Source organism: Anser brachyrhynchus (genome assembly GCF_964034855.1).
Source record: "Anser brachyrhynchus genome assembly, chromosome: 1".
NCBI lineage: Eukaryota > Metazoa > Chordata > Aves > Anseriformes > Anatidae > Anser > Anser brachyrhynchus.
In genome coordinates, this window is record NC_137694.1 from 32,586,359 (window position 1) to 32,608,314 (window position 21,956).

Genomic DNA, 21,956 nt, shown 5'->3' on the forward strand with positions numbered 1-21,956 from the left:
ACGAAGCACGTTTGCTACCCCTTCAGTTAAAAAATAAATTATAAAAATTGAGCTCTTTTCATAGAAGCCTAGTGAGGAATGAAGATATGTGTTAAATAAAGGTAGCTAGCTTATGGTTTTTTTGTTTCTAATATACACAAGTTGCAAGGAGGGGACCTTCTCTACCCCACCCAAACTTTTTTTTTTTTTAAGATCTGCAGATACGAAAACCAGCACCTATAGCCACTGACAGAGGCCAATAGTAGCTGACTTCTGCTTCATTTATTCCCTGCAAAAAGCATTAAACTATCCTAGGCTGCAGCCTTTACATTAATTACTATAGTAAAGCTTTCTGTGACAGAAATCAGTAACTTGGTCATTCATGTTCTTGGTGAATAAAGGAAGGATGGAGCTGGAGGTGAGAGAAAACTTGGTAAGCTGCTAGTAGCTGGAGAGCACTTCTTTTTTTTTTTAACCTTCACACCTTTTGTCAGCCATAGTACTTCATATTCTTGCTGAAATGTGAAGAATTGCTGCACCTTTGTATTTAAGATGGCCAGCGAAGAGTTGTGTTAAACACTCCCTCAACATAAGGCAAATAAAGAGGCTTCTGTTCAAGTTGTCTGTGATACTCATGCTCACATACAGCATACCTCCTTCCTCTCTTACCCGTGCCTCTTCTAGGAACAGCCATCTTTTTGTACAGCATTTTGCATTAAAAATTATTCTCGTAAACTGTAGTTCAAAACATCCACAACTTTCCTTCTTCCACCTGCCAAACTGCCATATCATCCCTTTTCCCCATGGGGGTGTGTTGGCAGGACGTTTAAAAGAAAAGCCAAACCACTAACTTTACGAAGTCTACAAGCAGACTAGTTTTGGCAGTTTAGACAAACATTTATGAAACATCACCCTTTGATTATTTAATTTTACTACCTCATGCTGTACAATTAACAGCAGCTTGAACTATTATATTACTAATCATCTACTTCAGCATTTTAGAAGAAAGAAGTTTTTGAAGCAGTTTGTTGTTGGAAGCATAACTCCCTCAGGAGTTAAACACATTTGGATCCCGCTATGAAGGCTTCCATGCTGCTTCCATAAAGCAACAGGAAAGTAGCGGTATAACAGAGCGTATTACGAATTCTTCAGTAGCAAGCACCAGAAACTTTGCTCCTGCCCACCTCTGTTCTTACCCTGCAGTCACTTTTTCTATACTGCTTTCTAATCCTGCAGGACCTGCCTGTTACTTACACATAGTGATGATAAAATACGTATCTTTGTAAAAGGCAGACTATGAAATGATTCAGACAACACTGAACTAAAGCATCAATCTTTATTTATAAAGTAGATTACAAAATAGATAAAGTTAATTTTAGCATCTGAAGGTGGTTTTCATTGAATACATAGACAGCATAAATCAAAAGTTTCCTTTATTGATGTGTTTATTCAACTATCAAACCAACTATTACCTTGGCTAGTTTCACAACCCCCTCACAGGAGGTTTATAAGACCAAATTGTCCCTACTTTACAACATAGACACTTCAAAAATAATTATATGTCATGTTAATTTACAACAATTAAATAGCTTGTGATTTAAATGCAAGCAGCTGCATTGCTTTTGGGCTTTCTGAAGGCCAACAATAGTTCTAAATGGACACTTTCAATTATTAAATTACCAGAGACAGTTTAAGAAATAACTTTTTTTTAATGCCCTCGTAGTGTGCTGGCTCTGAACATGTCTTAACAGTAGTAGTGTTATGGGAGGCAACTACACAGATGTAAACATGATAGATCTTACAAAAAGATCAGAAAAGCTTCTTATTGCTGTGTCAGGAGAATAGCTACAAGAGGCCTGAAGAGGCAGTTGGCAGTGCAAGACTTTGTGTAATTTAAAGAGAATTGTCTGTCGGAGCAGGCTTTCTCCTTCAGGGAAAAAGTGAGAGGGAAATACGCTCAGGACATTACTCTGCTGGCTGGTCGAGCGTTTGTACACCCACATAAAATATTTTAAAGTAAAATAACTTAAATGTCTAGTTTGGGCTGAACTCCACAGCAGCTCATTGTAAGCTCCCTCACATAATCACTTAACCAGCTCTGGCCATCCTCCAGATTAAGCTTTCTACTTTCTATCCTCATCTACCTAGGGCAGGATTAGGAGAGAGAAAAAAAACAAAAAACAAAACAAAACAAAAAAAAGCAAAAACAACAGCAACAACAAAACATGCATATATAACCACAACTGGTCAAACTGTTCATTATTTAGAACAGTTCATATTAAAAAGCTGAACTTCTTTACTGGCTCAAATGAGTATAAAAAAATGTATGTGAACTCTTGGCATGGTTGACACATGGGCAGGAATATTAAATTCAAACAAAAAGCCCTCTTGCAGTAATTTTTAACTGCTACAAGTCAAATGTTTAAAAAAAAGTGCTGAAATGATTCAGACTTCAAATAAAAAACAAAACAAAAACAAAAAACAAAAACACTAGTTATAGTGTAATGCTGCATACACACTAACCATGTTTAAAAGCAATGACACTTGTCTCACCAGTAGTACACACAAGAAACGTCCCGAGGACCAGCTCATTGTCCTAGAAGGTGAAGGCAAGAGGCAGAAGAAAGAACACAGCAGCTAATGGCAAGCAGATTATCTGAGGATCAGGAGCTATTGAATTGGATTGATGTAGTGTATACGATTAAATGAAAAAAAGCTGAGGTGTCAAATTTCTACTGCATAGAAACAACACAGTAAAACCAGCGACTATTGCAACCTTCACATTACATAGTGCAATCTCAATAACAAGCTAGTATCTCCAAATGACATAGTACATAAGATAAAACAAATTTTATCAGGAACTAGTAGTGTCTAAGCCTTATTTCCCTACAGAACTACGTTAAACTGAGCTATCCTCTGCCAGGTAAACACATGATTCAGCTATACAATGTATACAACCAGCACCTAAGATAATATGCAGTGAACCAAGACTTGAAGCTCCCATGAAGCTCTTAAAATAATAATAATAAAAAAATCAAAAGCACAAAGCTCACATACAAGATAATAAAAAGCAAGTCCCCGCTGGGGAATATAATCTATCCTTTACTTTAGAATTTGTCTCATTACACAATTTTAAATATTAAGTTCATCCAATACTTGATTTCCACATCTATTTATTCTTTAATCTCCTTGTTAAAATCATCTATTTTTCCTCTTCCTATTAAATAGATAAATCATGGTTCAATCAAGTTTAAGACTCTTCTGGCTAATTTTAGAATTTAGAAGGGAAGCAGAAAAAAAACAAACAAACCCCACAAAATCCTACTCAGGTGCTGCCAGCAGTTTTTCAAGACTCAGTTGGATTTTGTTTAAGATTTAACTTACTGTTAAAGTTCAAACATTTAGGAAAAGTAATTTTCAGAATACCTTTAAAGTTGCGGTTGATAATGGAAGAGCACTAGGCTCTCAAGCATAAATCATCATTATGAAACAAAGCAAATCTATTTCCATTTTTAATGAACTTGCACAGTTTCAGATCTAAGTGCATAGATAGATTATCAATCATTTATTAGAAACTTTAAGCATATCACTTTGAAAGCAGCTCTGTAGTCTACTGAGTATACTGAATGATGCACTTTTAATCACATTTAACTCGGTTATTCAGTACTTAATATATGTCTAATGAGTGGTATAGAAGTCTGGAAAAGCTGTAGTGGTTTTTACGTCACACTACTTTGAGAGACAATTCCACTAAATTGGTCATAAGTTTGAAATGACCATGCACAGGAAAGAAAAAATCCACTATTCCTCAGCAAATACTTATCATTAACTGATAGATAACAGATTTTAATTAATCTTTTCGACTAAAAAACAAAAACAAAACCACCAACAATCCATCCCATCAAAAATGTAAGAAAATCTTCTGCTAAATTAATGTCCATGAGAGCTACCAGAAGGAATAATGATTTATCTGGGACAGTGTTAGATAGTGTTTCAGCTCTTCACGCAAGTGAAGTCTTATGGGTTTCAAGAGGCTACTCATATGGACACAGGTTTGCTATCTAGGCATACAGCTGCTACTTACCCGCAGAAAATATGGGCTTAATAGTCTTGTCCATGAAGCTTATGATCACATGTATTGCTATTAAATAATGGATTCTAATTTAAAATAAAAGGATACTAGCTTATTTTTCTTCCTCTACCTTTAAAATAACCAACTCTTCCACATGTCATAAAATATGGTCAACAAATATAATCATGTAACAACATGGGAAGCACTGAGGTCAGAAGAGGGGAGAGTAAAAAAGAGCTTTTTTTTCCCCCTAGCATGTATAGATGGAATGATTTCAGTTCATTAGCAAAAGTCAGATTTTTTTTTTTTAAACTGTAATACCCTATAATTAATGCAAACGACAGTTTCTAATCACTAGATGTTTCAGTCTCTGCTGGACCTCTGATCAGTCTTCGTATTCCCCTCTTCCCTGCAGGACCTTTTGGTTTAGCAAAACTTTGTTTGTGTGCATGTTGTTTTGGATGAACCTCTTCATAAAGAAAGTCAGCAGTTAACTCATCACCATTATCAATTTCAATCTGAAAAACAAAAAAAGCAGCTTATAGTGTTACTTACCATACTCATCTTAGACATTTAATAACATTTAGAGGATTTGCTGAAGCTCCAAATACTGTATTAAAACCAATATGTACAATAACGTTCAGAGTCTAACATGAAATGTTCTCAACTTGACCCTAATCACCTCAGAAATCCTGGATAGTCTTTCTGAGAATCAACTACACTCTTACCAGTATTGATGTAAGTGCATTTTGATTTAATCAGTTCTTCCTTATATTTAAGCACAACTACATATCCCGAGAAAATCCTCCTGGCCTAAGCTTTAGCACAGCATACACAGCAATAACTAGGAGTATACGAGTTCACACTCCTTGTGGAAACAAGTGCTTATTAGTCCTCCGTAAGAAACTTCCTTAATAAAGCAGCATGTGATCTTTCAGAAAGTTTCCTTTGTTTATCTTCCCCTCAAAAGTAGAAACTTTGTTTCATTGTTCCAGCATAATCTTCACATTTTAAGAATTAAAGCTTTTTCACTAGAAAGTGTCTTAAAAATTAAAGTTGTAAAAGCAATGCGTATATATACTGCTGTCTCCTAAGACTGAAGCAGGAATATAAACAGCTTATACAACTCGTGGATTGCTGCAACTCAGCAAGTATTCAAGCCAGGGAAAAGCCAAAATAAATTTAATTAACAAGGTTTGTTTTGTTTTGTTTTAAATGTAAGAATATAAACCTGAAAGAAAACACTGTTCTGAAGCCAAACCCCAGTTTTTAATTGCATGAATTTAGAGTTCAGACAAATGCTTTGGCCCTGTCCTGCTGAGCATTCAGCACTTCACGGCCTGCCAACCATAGCACTTGACAGACTTGTAACAGCAATAAAGTGGCTGACAAGTACATGCTTCACACAGAGGTCTGCAGGACTTTCAAGAGTCCTTTGGTACATGTCTCATCTAAAGACATTTCTGAGAAATAGCAATGTATAAATACATGTGCTGATAATCTACTTAAGTTACATCAACACGATAAAAATGGCTAGTGACAAGTCTACCACTTTTTTTTCAGGTAGACAAAAACCCCACTGAAACCAAGCCTCAAAATCCTTCTAAATTTACAGCACAAGCGTTAAGAATGTAACCATCAGTCATATATTTCGCAAATGGACCATTACTGTGGCCTCTGCTCTGGAAGTGAGAAACACTCGTTTCTGCATAGTAGTAAAAATCTTTACAGAGTGGAAAGATCAGCTTACTCACATGTCCTTGTTTGCCCCATCAAGGACTCCTAATGCAATTTAAGTTCCAGAACTGCTGCTTGATTTTTTATTTTGAAAATTATTACATAACCTTGTCCTTAAAGGAATTTAATGTTCAACAACAACATGCTGCTGTCCAAAGAATGACAGGCCTTTTAGTAAGAAATCATGTTACTTGTAAATAGTCCTTCGAAGTACTCTCAGACACTGTTGATGCAGAAGAATATGTTTACTAAATCTATGAAAGTGTAGAAATTATGAACCAGAGAAAAGCCCTGAAGCTTAATCAACAAGTATTTCTTGTTCAGGATAAGCTCTTATGCAGATCTTTTCATTGTTTACAGAAAGTAGTGGCAGAGATAATTATGGTTAAAACTATTAAGAAGGGAACTGAGGGATGGAAAAAATACCAGTACACCCAGTGTACTTACCTTTCTAATTATTGGCATCCACAACTGTCTTTCTACAATTTCTAAAAGTGGACTTTTACAACTAGAGTATAGCATTCGTTCTCGTATACTACAGGTGTATCCTGGCATGGAGTAGATGAAAACTGCAGGAAAAAAAAATCAGAACAGAAATAAACCCTATCAAAACCTGTATCATAGAATCATTTAGAGCAGAAAGACATTGCAAAGCAACTGGATAGTCTGAAAGGGAAAATATCCAGAACAGTTTAGGATGCTTTGCTCCAGCGTTTAATTTCAAAAGAGGGGATATCTTTATTTTTTCACATGACAACTGATTTATGCATGTTCATAATCAGACGGAAAAGCTCTCTACTTTCTAAACATAGTGACTCTTCAGAAGTCAGTTTCACAACCAAATAACTCTGAAATTTATGATTACACTGAGAGGTCAGATTCATGCATCTTTCTCTCTGCCTCAAGATTACTAAACTATTTGAAACAAGCCAATGAAAGTTAATATTGGAAAATTTTCTCATACCTATGGATTCCAAATAGTCTCCTTCATGGGCATGCTTATAGAGGAAAAAGTGGTAACGTGCAGCATCCTTTGGAATTCTTTTTGGCAAGTCCTTCAGTTCAGTATGAAGTGTGTTAGCCAGAACAATAGTTTCATTTTTCATATCAATTTGCTGTTAACAAAGAAAAATGCATGTAGTTAATACACAGAAAGCAGACCAGAGAATATGACAGGATGGAAAAAAAGATTTAATTAATCTAATACAGAATGGCAATGTGTATATGGCATCAATGTACATTGTTCAATACACAGGTGATCTAATTAGTACTCACTATTAAAAATATTTAAAGTATTTTATACTTGCCAGTTGCACGTAATTGAGTTGCTTAATTTTCAATTTCTCCAAAGCGTGAATAGCTTCTTTAGCAATGGGGAATGCTACTCCTTGCAGTGTTTGATGCTTGGTATCTATGCCAACATCTGTCTGTACCTGGAACACAAGTCAATGGACATGTAAACAGAAACTTCCACAAGCGTTTTGTTTCATGCAGTAACTGACGATGCATCACATATGGCAACACGCAGAGTTAGCAGTAGCTGTTCTGAGAATAAGCCACACTGAACCATCATCCACTTCTGGAAAAGACTTGCATATTTTTAATTTACGGTTACATTTTGCTTACTTACCTGAAAACCATTTCATGTCTCTGAAACAGCTAGCTTTATAAAACCCACAGAATCACAAGAGAAAAAAACTGCCCAAGCCTTAAGGAAGCTCCAACTTAAATTCTGGTACAAAGACACAGTAAGCCAGGAGCTTGATTTTCATATGCTGTGCTTTTGAACTGACAGTGTTGTTTATAAACTTTGCTGTATCTTGAACATTTTTAGATCGAAACATAGATATGTAATTTTTCAACATTCTGGGAGGAAGAGAGAAAAGTTGTGTCTTATTAGAGAAATTGATCTTCTTAAAGGAAAAAACAAAGCATCTTCCCTCCCTCCCTCTTCATCATCCTTCCCCCAAGATCCTACACCAAAAAGAAAGCAAACAAAAAAACAAACAAGCAAAGTCTCAATCCTTGACTTCTAGGTATAACACAAAGTAGAAAAACTGATGGTAACTGCAAGCTAGACAATCACTCATAATCTGGTTATGTTAGTCACATAAACTACTTGAGATAAAAGGACAGTTGCTTTACAGCCACTTCTCAAGAATTTATGTGATGTATTTTAACGTTCATACACAGTTTCTCAGAAAATGAGCTCTGGCTTCCAGTCTTTCCAAGCCTAAACTTGTCCAACTGTTAGCTTTTGAATGTTCTGACTTCCTTTTGTAATTTTACAAATGCAGTTAACGTTGGTAAAGAGGTAGCAAAAAGCCAGACAGAAAAGCACACAAAATGGAAAGTGTGAGTTTTAGATCTAACATCTTCCAGCTGATCAGTTTTAATTAAAAATAGATAATGAAATATGCAACAAGAATGAAAACAATTTAAAAAGAGACACTTCAGACAATATTAAATTATACTTCATATTTAAAATGACAGTTTATCAGTAACAAAGAAGGAGGAAACAAAAAGAAACGGAGGAGCTTACTTTTGTATAAAACTAATAAATTTATTAACAAGATTATATGACAAATAGCTGCAAAATATATCTGCATAAAAGCCTGACTAATAAACCTTATAAAATTGGCATTACAGAACAAAATGTAATAAAACATATTAAAAAACTATAAAAGACATCAAAGACATCTTGGAAGTCTTGGGACAGTAAGATAAAGAGAGTAACCCAGCATCCAGATTTATGGAAAGGATTAAAATCGCCTTGTCCACACTGCAACATATTTCAGACCACTAAAACAAAACAAAACACCCAAGCCACTTAAAAAAATACTTAAATCACACTGCAAGATTTGTTAGTAATGTCTGCTGAGAGGGTGATAAAATGGCAGATGAAATTTGATGCGAACAAATGTGAAACAACGCATGTGGAAGGACAAATGACCTCTCTTCTACTTGTACAGCAATGGGGTTGAACTAGCTACTACCCTTCAGGAGCAATACCATGCAGGTCACACAAAATATTTCTCTGAAAATGTCAGCACAGTGACCAGCTTTGGCAAAAAAAAACAAAAAACATCAACAGTAACAAAAAATAAAAATAAGAAAACACCACTAACTCCTACCCACAAATAAAATGTTATGAATTGTTAGTAAGAGTAGGGAACAGAACAGAACACATCACTACGCACTGTAGGTATCAGTAACATGCCTGCATCTTGAATACCACATGCAGTTCTGGCTTCCCCATCCCTCCTTTTTATAAATTTTATAGAAGAACTGGACAAACTGCAGAGAAAAGCAAAAGGATCAGAAGTATGGAGTGTCTTCTTTGGGAGGAACAAGGACACAGATTAGGACTCCTCAGCCCAGAAGAGAGAACTGATAAGAAATACAGAGGTCTTGTGGATATAGTGGAGAGTAGGGGAGGAAGAGTGAGAAATGACTTTTCTCTGCCTTCCCTACACAATCTGTAGGGGTATCAGAATCAGCTGGTAGACACCATGCAGCAGTTCTTCACACAGTGCTTTGTCAAGCTGTGGAATACACTGCCACAGGATCTGTGGCCAACAAAAACTGTATATGGATTTAGAAAAATGACAAGACAATATAATGGATTAAAAAAAAAAAAACAACACACATTAAAAACAATTACATAGTAAAACATCACGTCCTGCTCAGGAAGATCCCTACCTGCATAGGCTGAGGCAATGGGCAAGTACTCAAAGGAATTGTTATAGCCTCTTACCCTGCTCTTACACCCTCCTCAGATTCCTGCTGTTGCTAACTTAGGGTCTTGACAGTAGGCTAGGTAAGCAACCTCTGACCTGATTCAGTGAAATACTTCTTAGGGTAATGACAAAAGAATATAAATGCGCAAAACACAATTTTTTATTTTTTTTTATTTTTAATATCAGAAAGCTTTTAGTTTGCTGAAGATAAAGCAGGGAAGTTAATGAAATGCTGCTTCCGTGAGCCTAATTACGGGCTTCATGTGGCAGAAACAACAAAGATACAAACGACACAAGTTAACCTACTGCAGGATGCTTCAAATAAAGCCAAAGCGGCAGCAATCTGCAGTTTATTCATCTCTGAGAAGTACAGCTATTGCTGCTGAAGTTTCATTAGAGCACATAAAATATTAGTCCGCATGAATCAGCTGTTAAACATGATGCACGCAGGGCATAAAAGACAATACCAATACCAAGAGTAAGTGATCATTGACACCACGTAAGTTTTACAGTCTCTAACTGTTGTGTTTTGCTTTTTTTTTTTAAAGCTCATTAGGTAAAATACAGTGTTTAGTGATGATGAGCGCATTTCTGCATTGAATTAATCAAAAATAAAGATAGAAAATGACAGAAGACACCAGTCACAAAAATAATCGTTAATAAACAACACAGTTACAGCAAAAGCACGCTAGAGGGTGAAAATGCTAGAGAAGATAAAGAACTGCATTTAACATGATGCTTTGCTGGCATCCAGCTGGAAAACAAACCAGATTTCCCAGTGGCTGTAAAATACATGCCTAAAGAACTAATAAGATCAGCACAAGGCCTATTAATACATGTCTGAACACAAACAAGAGATTGAGTCATGGAAAAATGTGAGAAAAGAATCCTCTGAAACGTATCAGTCACTAGCTAACAACAATCATCAAATTATTTGGTTAAAGGCATTTGCTGGAAATCTTTCTATAAGGCTTTTGTAGCAAAAACAGATCAGTCTTTTAAAAGGACTAGCTACTTGCTTTGGATTTCTGGTTGTGGTGTTTTTGGAACTTTAAGACTGAGAAGAAGTAAGTCAAAATAAAGACAAGTAAACTGGTTCTGGCAGCTCAGGAAGGGGAAGCTTCACCTAGGGATAAAGGCGGCTGAAACATTCTTCGGGATTACTCACTGCAACAGTTGCTATTTGGCATTTTCTCTACCATTTCTGCCACCATGTGAAATGTATGTGGACAATAACAAAATGGTTGAGGCTGGGCCTCTGAAAGTCCCTTTCTCCAACACCCACCACCCAAGCAGGGACACCCAGCGCAGGCTGCCCAGGACCACGTCCAGGTGGCTTCTGAAGGTCTCTATGGGGGGAGACCCCACAGCCTCTCCGGGCAACCTGTGACAGTGCTCAGGCACCCTCACAACAAAGCACCCTAGGGAACAAAGTTGTAACCAGTAAGCTCTTCAGCTGGGAGGCCTCTGACCCAGACACCAGACCTTGTCAATTCAGCAGGATCACGCTGCTCTGTCTCCAGCCGTCATCGTCCTGCAACCTCAACTCAGAGAGAGAAATCTGTGTTCTCATCCACTTAAACTTTCCCTTTTCTGTTCTGCCCTTTTTACCCCAGAAAGGCTTCTTCCTAACAATATGGTTCTAACGGTATGTTAGGAACTCTGAACCCAACGCCCCAAACATGCTCAAAGACACTGTAGGTACCTCATTAATCTTAATTTGTCGGAGTTCTTCTTCTGCTGCAGTCAGAGGTGCAGGGGCGGCCTGTGATATCAAATATTTTTTATATCCATTCAGCGAAACATCATCCTGAAAGCACAATATCACTATTCTTTATTTTTTTATAATAAAGGCTTTCTTCAAGACAGTCTATGCAGCATAAATAAGCAGTTATTTCCCATACAGTTACGTTCGCTTTATTTGAACAGACTGCAAGTGTACTTGCATTTGCAAATTGAACTTGGCTTCCTGAACAACAGGATCCGCTGGGCTGCTCTTGTACCCGGTTGTACAGCGGGCAGAATTTCCACAATTACCCCGTAATTACCTTGCTAATTCAAAAATTAGTCTTAATGAAGACTGGGGTATGTATGAAGTCATTCAGCCTTCTTGGACTAAACATCACAGAACTGACACAATTCTTACCAAAAAAAAAAAAAAGCACATTTTCTTACGAAATGTGCATGCTCAGACTGGTGGCTGATTGATAGTTTTCTACCTGAAAAAATGGGAGACAGGAATACTGCCTCAGGACATAACGCTGCCAATAGTTTAGGATGCAAATTCACAGAACTGATAAATTCTGATAACCACTTTGGGTAAGTTATTAATTCGCTGTGTCAGTTCTGTCCCTCTCCAAAGATGCCGATACCAGAGGCAAATACTGTTGTGCTTCAATAATTAAGAATCTCACTCAGAAGAGGGCGGGATTTATGTAATCATGTGGATATGACTTTATAATCAAGTTCTGAGCCCAGTAGAATGTAACTGCTGCGCTCACTCTATCTTTGCTGAAGGAGGAAAAAGGAAGCAGTAACTTTGATCTCTAGCTAATCATCAGTTTTCACGAAAGCTATAGGAACTCTGCATCTTTGAGAAGTCCAACTTGTGTTTGTTTACAACTGGCAATGGATCAAAAAGTCAACACTTAATATTGGCAAACTGGCAGACATCACAATCAGCTTAGACATATGTCCCAAGGAAACCACAGTAATTCCCTTTAAAAGCCTCAGATTCCCTTACATGCACAACACTTGCAGGCTTTTCAACATTCCTTGGAAGTTTGTCAGACTTCATACATGCACCTTCCAATTATCTTACCGTAACTGAACGTTCAACTATTAGTATTTTCATTGAACAAATCATTAGCTACTAAAACTCTCTTTCCATAAATTAAGATGGCAGACGTGGACTCAAGTTACATTTCACAGTCAAATTTTAAAGAACTGGCAGCTTCATATCCTTGGTTTAAGACATAAATATTTGTTTTCAGATGTTAAAGTCTTACAGATAGCTGTTGTAGCCCACCTCTGATTCGGACCCATACATCCATAATGGCTTTTATGAACAATTGGCCTGAAAGTTTGAGGTGTTATGGCTTTTTGAGGATTCACATGTCTCCACTGAAATTAAAAGATTCTCCTGTTAGTCCTAGTTTATTTAGTTTTAATATCTGTTCGAAGCAAGGACATCTTAGCCTGAAGTTGTTCAATAAAATTAATTACTTTTTCAAATGAGAGCAATTACATTTTTACATTGGAGCAATACACATAGCTTTTAATATTCCTTCTCCTTCATCAGGAAAGAACAGAACCACCACAAATTTTTACCAGTAAAACCAGCTACTATTCTAACTGTTCCTTAGAATAATGTGCTGACTTTAAAGAGAAGAACTTACCTCTACTGTTCCAAATACTTCATCCTTAATATGACCACCTCCAAATTCTTTCTTAAGTGTTGCCCGGGTTGCTGCATACAACATTTTTTGACGAACCTAGTATGTCAGAAAACATACATGGGGGTTTTATTTTTTTTCCTCTTTAGTATACACAGAATCTAGTATTTTGGGGTACCAAGTCCATTAACAAACACCCTTCTTGAACAGCTATTTTAAGAGCTGAAAATGAAATTTGAAGTTGTACTTCTTAATAACAAATAAAATCACAGCATGAGCTCTAGAGCATGATACTAACATATGCTATTAAATTCTGAAGTGCACAATGAGACATTTTACTATGCATTATTATTATTAAAGTAATTCCAAAAATAAATTGCAGCTTTAGAGTATGACCTTTAAAAAAATAAAATTTAAAATAGCAACAATAATAAAAACGTTAAACAAAAAACTGAGCACAATCCTTACTGATTTTAAGTGGGGAAAAAAAAATAATGATTTAGATCATTTATCGCTGGTCTGTGTACTAAAGGACACAATAGTTACAGAAAGAGCTAATTGCAAATAACCCATTATTTCTTTTGACGTGGCAATGGCTTAGTTCAACTACAGAATGCAAAAATGAAATTTTCTGGAGGCAGATGATCTGATGATGCTCCCTATCAATTTGTGTCCAACATACTCACATTTTCCTCTCCCAACAGTCCCACCTTCCCCACCGTATTTCAACATCATGCCATCCTCATCACAGTACCCTTACCTCTTCCACCCAATCTCTTCTATGCACTTCACCCTTTGGTCTCCAACTCCTTTCTAACTGCTATTGGAAATAGTGCAGGAATCTAGTAATAGCTTTACTTTGTCCTGCCTCGTTTCACATTCCCTGAACCTGTACATAACACCCTAGTTTCTCCTAGAAATCCATATCTCCGACTTCAGTTTCCTCCCATGTTCTCTAACCGCTCACCGAATAAGAGTATATTCTGTGGTGGGCCACAGATCCAGAAGTGCCAACCAGTCGGCCAGCAAGCCAAGTAGAACAAATAGCTTGAGCTCAAACTATAGTCTTTCTCCCTATAATGACACCAATTGAGATTTCTGTCTTGTGTTCTTCGATGAATTTCCATGAAACACTGACGAAAAGACAGACAAACAAACAGTACATAAACATGTGTTTTGTTTCCTCCAATTAAGCTAGAAATAAATTGGATCAGCTGCACTCCATCTGGACCCACAATCAGGTTCAAGAAAAATGTTTCTGTGGTTCTCTTGTCAGAAAGTGAGGGGAAGGCTCAGGAATGCTTTACTCTCCAAATCCTTCTCACCTAGGATTTGGATCAAAAGGCACCGCTGAAAAACCATTAACATGACGCCTCTGATGACTACTACTTACAGGAGAGTGATCAGGGGACCATGCAATGAAGATCCATTCATATCCTTGAGCATTCTGAGAATCTAATCTGTATAATATATAGCATGGTTGCTTGTCTTCCAGAAGGGGAAGAACAAAGGAGTCGTAATCCTTTTCCCATGATCCAAGTGGCCGTCTAGAGGATCCCAGAACAAGTTGCTCTATAACCAATAACCAAAACTACGTGTTAGCAACAATATAGTTAATATTGGTTTTTTTCAAAATTAGCTGTTGTAATAAACAGATAATCAAATGCTTCTTTTATAATCATGTTCACAACAATGGAAATCAAGAACACGCAATGTGAAAGCAGGTGAATTCCTGCACAAGCTCTCAATGCATAACACGTGTCACAAGACTGATGTTTTTAGCATAATGTGCACAGAAAAGAAATAAATAAAAACCGTGTTTTGCTGGTTATCTTATTTTTAAATCGAAACACTTAAATAGAAATAAGATGAGAGTAAGTTTTTAATTTTTAAAATTAGCTTTATTGATGCTCTTACTTGCTGTAACACACTAGTGTTTGTACTTATTGTGAAAAGACAGTCAGTTGTATAGTGAAGAGTTGGGAATGAACATGCTTGCACTAATCACTAATTTGACAGTAAGCAGATAAAGCCCTTTCTAATACAGCTTCATAACTACAGTCCTGAAATGACTGAAGTTGTTTATTATGTATAATTGGCTTAAGTCTGTATAGAATACTTCGGATGAGATTTAATTATGTGAACAGCTATAGCAACAAGATTTCTCTCTCATTTATAAATCACGTCTCAGTTTTTCCACAGGAAAAATATTACTACAGTAGCTTTCAAAACATTAACTTCCCAACAAATACTAGCCCCTGCAGCCAAAAGAGAAGCACCTTATTTGAATGGTTCCCACAATGATTTGAGGACTATTACAGTAGCTGGTATGCAAAGTGTCTTTTGAGAGTCCAGGACCACAACTCTGATAGCTCAGACAAAAGTACAGCAGTATTCAAATGCCTCTAATGCAAAACCCTCTGAACAAGCCACTCTCCCACAGTAACTTTCCAAGGCACAGAGCATTAACAGTTCAGAGCAAGAGAGTATTTGGCACTTCTTTGAACTAGATGCAAAGTAGCTGAAGTCATACACGTAGACAACCAGAACATCCAGAATGTATTTGCCAATTCTTAGCTCTAGGTGCCTTTGTAGTCATTTGAATTTAAGATAGGAAGAAATAATAATAAAAAACCCACAGCAATTATGTTGTATAGCAGCAAGCCTATTCTCTTATTCACTCAAATTAGCTGAACTCAATTTGAGTATTATCTATTTGCTAAGGACAGTTGCTGAAAGATCCTGCTAACAGGTGATACAACTGTCCCTCCTCTAGCATTCTGGGAGCATCAGAAGTTTCTTTTTGAACTGTGGAAAACAGCGTTAGAGACTGAATTCTGGTTCCACATACAGACAAAATGCACACATATATTATATATAGCATGTGTATATATGTAATATATATACATTCACACAAACATACACGCAGGCACATACAAATACAGGAAAAAATTAAGACAAAAAATGGAAGATACTTTTTAATACAAAATGAAGGTAATAAATAGGGAGTACCATATACACAAAAGCACATTGTTTTACCTTGCCTAATAATAAAACCAAATTCAACAGTATGCCAGTGTTTGCTAACCTGTATGGGTGAGACTTTTTACGACAGTGACCTGCCCATTATATTATTGCTGCTTCCTTGAGAGAAGCGGTGTTAAATGGTAGAAAACCTCCTAAGAAAAGCAAACACAAAGAAGATAGCAGTAGGTTACTTACCTAACAATAAAAGTATGTATGTGTATTTACATACACATGTACCTTCCGCCAACCAACAGGTTTTTCAGTGTACTATAAATGAATGAACTTCGGAACAACCAAAAACACCTCGAGGTAACGAGGTGGGTATTTGATGTACTTCCATCCAAAATACGCAACAGTTCTTGGTAAAACATTAAATGACAATTTGAAGAAAAACTCTAGTGCAAAAATACAGTAGCAGCATACTGAAAACCTCAGCGTTGCCAAAACTTAAATCCTACCTTCAGGACAGGAAAGACCTTGGTAACATTAAGTTTTGTGGAGTTCTGGTTTTTTAAACAATTCTATATGTAGGTAACTAAAACAACTAGGAAAATAACTAAAAAAGTCAGAGAAAAATAATAAAATTTGACTAACCATTGTCAATGACTATTTTTAAAAGCCTGTATTTTCCATTTCTGGCTCCAACAAAGACATCTTTGACACTTCCACTAGCTGAAAAAGAGAAAATAAAAGTAACCAAATTAACACATTTTACTTTCCTAGAATAAAGAATACTCATGAAGGTAAAAACAACATTGGAAAAGCATATACCTGGCCCTTCACTAAAACGTTGGACTGGAAAAAGAACACAAGAGTGATGTTCCCCCCTACGCTCCATGTCAAATCATGTTCCAGCCACTGGCATGCCACAAAAGGGCGACAGACAACATTACAAACATCTGCAGACATTATAGACAGACCTGCCTACTCACACACTATCATTTTCAACATTGTGAAAATTAAAGGTGACATCACATCACCGCTCTCAGGTTTCACAGTTCACACAGCAACACAAAACACAATGCAACTCAGATTACTATAGCTTCATGAAGTCTGCAGGCTTAGTACAAACGTTCAGACATAACTTTATGCCTGCCAGGAAAAAGTTAAGAGCTTGTCTGTAAAAAAACACCTGTCTTTCCTGAGGACATCCCTGTACTGGGTTTGGTTGCAGGGGGCTGCAGGGGTGGCCTTTGTGAGCAGAGCCCAGCAGCTGCCCCAGGTCTGATCAGAGCCAGCTCCAGATGGCTCCAAAAGGGACCCACTGCTGGCCAGAGCCACTGAGTGACACTGGGTGGGCCTCTGGGAGAGCTTAGGAAGGGGAAAAAAAACTGCTGTGCAACAAGAGTGAGAAAACATGAGAGAACCAACCCTACAGCCCCCAAGGTCAGTGCAGCAGGAGGGCAGGAGGTGCTCCAGGCACGCAGCAGCAGTTCCCCTGCGGCCTGTGGAGAGGCCCCTGGTGGAGCAGGCTGTCCCCCTGCAGCCCACGGGTCCCACACGGAGCAGATCTCCACGCTGCAGCCCGTGGAGGAGCCCCCGGTGGAGCAGGTGGATGTGGCCTGGAGGAGGCTGCGGCCCATGGAGAGCCCCCGCAGGAGCAGGCCCCGGGCCGGAGCTGCAGCCCGTGGAGAGGAGCCCACGCAGGAGCAGGGGGTCTGGGGGGAGCTGCCGCCCGTGGGGGACCCGTGCTGGAGCAGTTTGCTGCTGGGGGATGGACCCCGTGGTAAGGAGCCAAGTGGGAGCAGTTCTTGAAGAGCTGCTGCCTGTGGGCAGCCCCCGCAGGCTCAGCTGGGGAAGGACGGCATCCCGTGGGAGGGACCCCACGGGGAGCAGGGGCAGAGAGGGACCGTGAAGGAGCGGCGGAGATGAAGCGTTAGGGACTGACCACAGCCCCCATTCACTGTCCCCTACACTGCTCGGGGAGGAGTACATAGAAGAGGGTGGACAGGGGGAAGGTGTTTTTAGTTTGCTTTTAGTTCTCACTGCTCTAGTCTTTAGTAATTGACAATAAATTATATTGATCTCCCTATGCTGAGTCTGTTTTGCCCATTACAATAATTGTTGAGTGATCTCTCCATCCTTATCTCAAACCTTGGGCACCTTCCATTGTATTTTCTCCCCCTTTTCCTTTGAGGAGGGGGAGTAAGAGAGCAGTAGTGGTGGAGTTCAGCTGCCCAGCTGGGTACAACCACCACAACCCCTCTGAAGAGTACTCGGGAAGGCTGCTGCTCTTTGCTCATCTTTCATATCAACTTGAATGAATCTTGATAACATTTTTTCAAATTCTGACCTACCACAGTAGGGTAGATTTACAATGACTTTACAAAGAAGTAGCTAAAACTAAATTTCTTTAATTCACATTAACACAACACAAACATGATAGAGTTGCTTCTGTAAGCACATAGAAGAGCTGTGCTCGAGTCCTGTGAAGATCACCGTAATCTCAACTGCTCTACTAAATAATCTGAGTGCAAATCAGTTCGATTATACCCCAGACAGGGGGCTGTACAGCATTTATTGAAGAACATTCATTGCAAGCTGGTCCCTTAAGTAATCCCAAAGCACAGAGGATAGCACCAGCACGACAAACAAACCAGGAAGCATAAAAAGGATTATTCAGTGACGTTGAGGCCGAAGGAACAGATGGCATCTGGCTATGTTACTGCCCATATTCAAAATATTTAAAATTCATGTCCATCTATGCAATGCCTGGGTCCATTCTACAATTCCAAAACAGGCTGGGGGAAGGACCGGGAGCCTTAGCATTTAAACAAACTGAACTGCATTGGGTTAGTCCAACCCCAGCTTCATCTCAGTTCGCATTTCCCCACTCACCAGTGCAGACCCTCACTGTGATTTGCGATCAGCTTTTCTGATCGTCTCTGCCTTTCCTAACGCTTCCACTCAGCACACAAACATTACGCCACTTTCTAGACCTCCCAGTTCCACTGGGATTTTTTTTGTCCTCTTCTCACCTATGATCTTTTGTTCTCTGTCCTCTTACATCAAGCCTACACAACCAAACAAGATAGACTAGTCCCTTGCACTTATACCAGAACTAACAGCTCCTGAAGTAATTTTTTGAGATGAGACACCAGCTATCAAGGAACAATCTCACTATCAGTGAGGTACACCCTCCCCCCGCCACACACGCAAGGTTTTAAAATTCACAACAGAATCATATCATTTCTGCTTAAATTTTCTGCATAGCTGAGACCTCATTTACAATTTGGTCGTGGTATCTCACTGACCAGCTTACAGTTTAATTTGACTTTATTTTCTGAAAAGCATTCATAATGATAAACACATCTATTTTCTCCATATGCACTACTGCTTCTATTAGTGAAGTTATATTTCAGTAGTAGAAATGCTTTACCATATATTTGGGAAGAAACTCTGGATATATACAAGTTCTACATATCCTGTCCTATTCAGCAATGGAAATTATCTGCTGTCTCTGTACTATTCTCAACAGGATTTTTAAAAAGATGCAACATACACAACTAAGATAGACAAGCTGACATACGCTTCTTTCTTCAATGAGCAAATTCACGTTAAATAAGCTATTCAGTATTAGAATAGTCCATTACAAAAACTAGTTAAAGGCTTCAAAGGATGGTGTAAAACAGCCTGTGAACACACACAGTTATCAACTCCTTGGATTTACTCTGCTGCACTTTCAAAGTGACTTACCTGCAGCATGGAATATTAAAACTCAATTAGGTTTATTTCACGAATATCATTTTAAAATAATTTAGAAGACTCGAACATATTCTAGCAAGTTTCCCCACAGCTCGATGCACCCTGACTTCCTACACTACTTATTTACTGCCCTGTTTGAAAGCCCAGTCCCTTCAGCATTTGCCTGGTACATATCACTGTCCCCATTACTTCACTCCTGTTCCCAGAAAAGCGCACGCCGTGCTGCCAAGCCTTGCAATTGTTTAGGAGCGACACTAGGCTGTTTGTTGCTACCCAGCAATGGCACTGACAAACGCTATTCCCCTCCCGGCTGCAGAGGCCTCGCCACAGACAGGACCCCTGCGAGCGGGCTGCCCTGCATCCCGGCCTGCCGGGGCAGGATCGGCGCAGGAACGCAGCCGAGCTCCCTGCAGATCCCCTCGGAGGACAAAAGGCTCCCCAAGAAATGAAGGTGAGCTGCAGAAGAGGATTAGCAGTCCTTGCAGTAAGCAACAGGGTATTCTGCTGCTCCTCCCTCTGATGACAGCAAGAGGAAAAAAGCAAGGGAATGAAGAGCCACTGTAACAGTTTCTCCAGCCTGGAAAAAAAAAAAAAAAAGCTCTTTCAGAAGCACCTCAAGCCTGAGAAGGGGTGACGAACTTAAGAAGAGCAAACACTGGCGTAGAGGGGAAGGGGCTGAGGAGAGGTTAAAGGCTGCGGAACAAACGTAGCCAAGAGGCAACAAAGGGACTAGAGGAGCAGTTAGGAGCCACTGCGGCCAGGACAAAAGTCACCTTCACCAATAAATGCAGGAGAGCAGACAAAGTACAGCGCATTACTCACTGAGCAAACAGACCGCAAAAAAATCATAACAATAAAGCCCCCGCAATCCCGCTGCGTTATCCCCTTTCAGCAATTCTGCGCCGGGGTGGGGGGATAATACTGAGACATAATTGCTCCTCACAGTCTCCGAGGCCTGGAAAAAGAGGGGAAAAAAGGCTTTCCCGTACATTTCCACCTTTTTCTTGGCCTCCTATAACAGGGGTTCACCGGGCTTCCCTCCCGCTGGGCTGCCGGCTCCCTCCAGCTTCTCCTCCGCCTTTGGGGCTCCTCACAGCTTCTCCCCAGGACGAGCCGGCAGCGAGTCGGGGCACTGGCAGTGCTGCCGGCGGGCACACACCGGCTTCCCGAAAAGCTCCGGCAGCCCAGCCACCCCCTGCCCCGGGGCTGCGGCGGGACGACGGTGCCTGAAGCCGGCAGCGGGGCTCCCCCTGCCCGCAGCGCCCCAAGAGAGGAGCGGACAAAGAAGGCGCCGGGCAGCGCGCCCCGAGGGAAGGAGACGGAGGGCAGTACCTTGGATGCCGGTCTGGTGGGACATGTCGCACCGCTGCGCCCGGGGCTGCCCTGTCCCGGCACGGCACGGCACGGCACGGCACAACCCTGTCCTGCCCAGCCCAGCCCAGCCCAGCCCGGCTCGGCTCGGCCCGGCCCGGCCCGGCCCGGCCGCCCACACGTGATGGCGCCGCCGCCACTCAGCGGTCGGAGGGAGCGCGGCGCCTGCCGGGCCCGGCCGGCCCCGAGGCGCTGCTGCCCCCTACAGCGGGGCCCCGGCGGGCAGCGGCCGCCCCGCCGCCATCCCGGGGCCGGCCCGAGCCCGGTGCGGCCGTGTGGGGGCGCGGAGCCGCCACGGACGGCACTGCCGTGCCCGGTCCTGTCCCGTCAGCCCCGCGCTGTGCCGCGCCCCGACAGGGACTGAGTGCCCCGCAGGGTGGTTTGCAGACCGAAATAACAAGGAAATGGGGGATCTCCGGGGGCCTGGCACCGAAACCGCCCTCTCTTGCCCGGGGCAGGAGGGAAGGGTCCATACGGTGCTTACGTGTGTTGTATTTATCGTGTATTTTGCATTAAACTGTCACCAGTAAAAAGCTAAATATATCAGGGAACACAGCCCAGAGCCACATCTCTTTTAACTCGAGCCTTTGCTCCTGACTAGGGAGTCTATCTCCATTAATTTTGCATTATTTCATAAAATCATTAAGGTTGGAAAAGACCTCCAAGATCATCTGGTCCAACCATCCCTTTACCACCAATGTCACCCACTGACCCATGTCCCTAAGCACCACGTCCAACCTTTCCTTGAACACCCCTAGGGACAGTGACGCCACCACCTCCCTGGGCAACCCGTTCCAATGCCAAACCACTCTTTCTGAGAAGAAATGTCTCCTTATTTCTGACATAAACCTCCCCAGTGCAACATGAGGCCATTCCCTCTAGTCCTATCACCGCTTACCTGTGAGAAGAGGCTGACCCCCAGCTCCCCAC

General features: G+C 40.3%; 1 protein-coding gene across 1 annotated transcript; it reads right to left on the reverse strand.

Annotated features, from left to right (window-relative positions):
* Positions 1–1,296: 1,296 nt before the first annotated feature.
* On the reverse strand, positions 1,297–21,300 carry TWF1 (twinfilin actin binding protein 1). Its single transcript, XM_080593372.1, has 9 exons — positions 20,988–21,300; positions 16,545–16,622; positions 14,317–14,495; positions 12,927–13,022; positions 11,234–11,338; positions 7,096–7,221; positions 6,753–6,903; positions 6,236–6,357; positions 1,297–4,569 (listed from the first exon to the last, which is right to left on the reverse strand). Exons 1-9 carry the CDS (start codon positions 21,010–21,012, stop codon positions 4,399–4,401), a joined length of 1,053 nt encoding a protein of 350 aa, XP_080449498.1. The 5' UTR covers positions 21,013–21,300; the 3' UTR covers positions 1,297–4,398.
* Between the last annotated feature and the right edge of the window lie 656 nt (positions 21,301–21,956).

Bases quoted from the DNA above. Each gene is read 5' to 3' on its own strand.
- TWF1 (XM_080593372.1), bottom strand. From the start codon at position 21,012: ATGTCCCACCAGACCGGCATCCAAG. The intron at 14,496-16,544 runs GTTAGTCAAATT...TATTGGTTATAG, and splicing joins AAAAATAGTCATTGACAATG to AGCAACTTGTTCTGGGATCC. The intron at 6,904-7,095 runs GCAAGTATAAAA...CTTTGTTAACAG, and splicing joins AACTCAATTACGTGCAACTG to CAAATTGATATGAAAAATGA.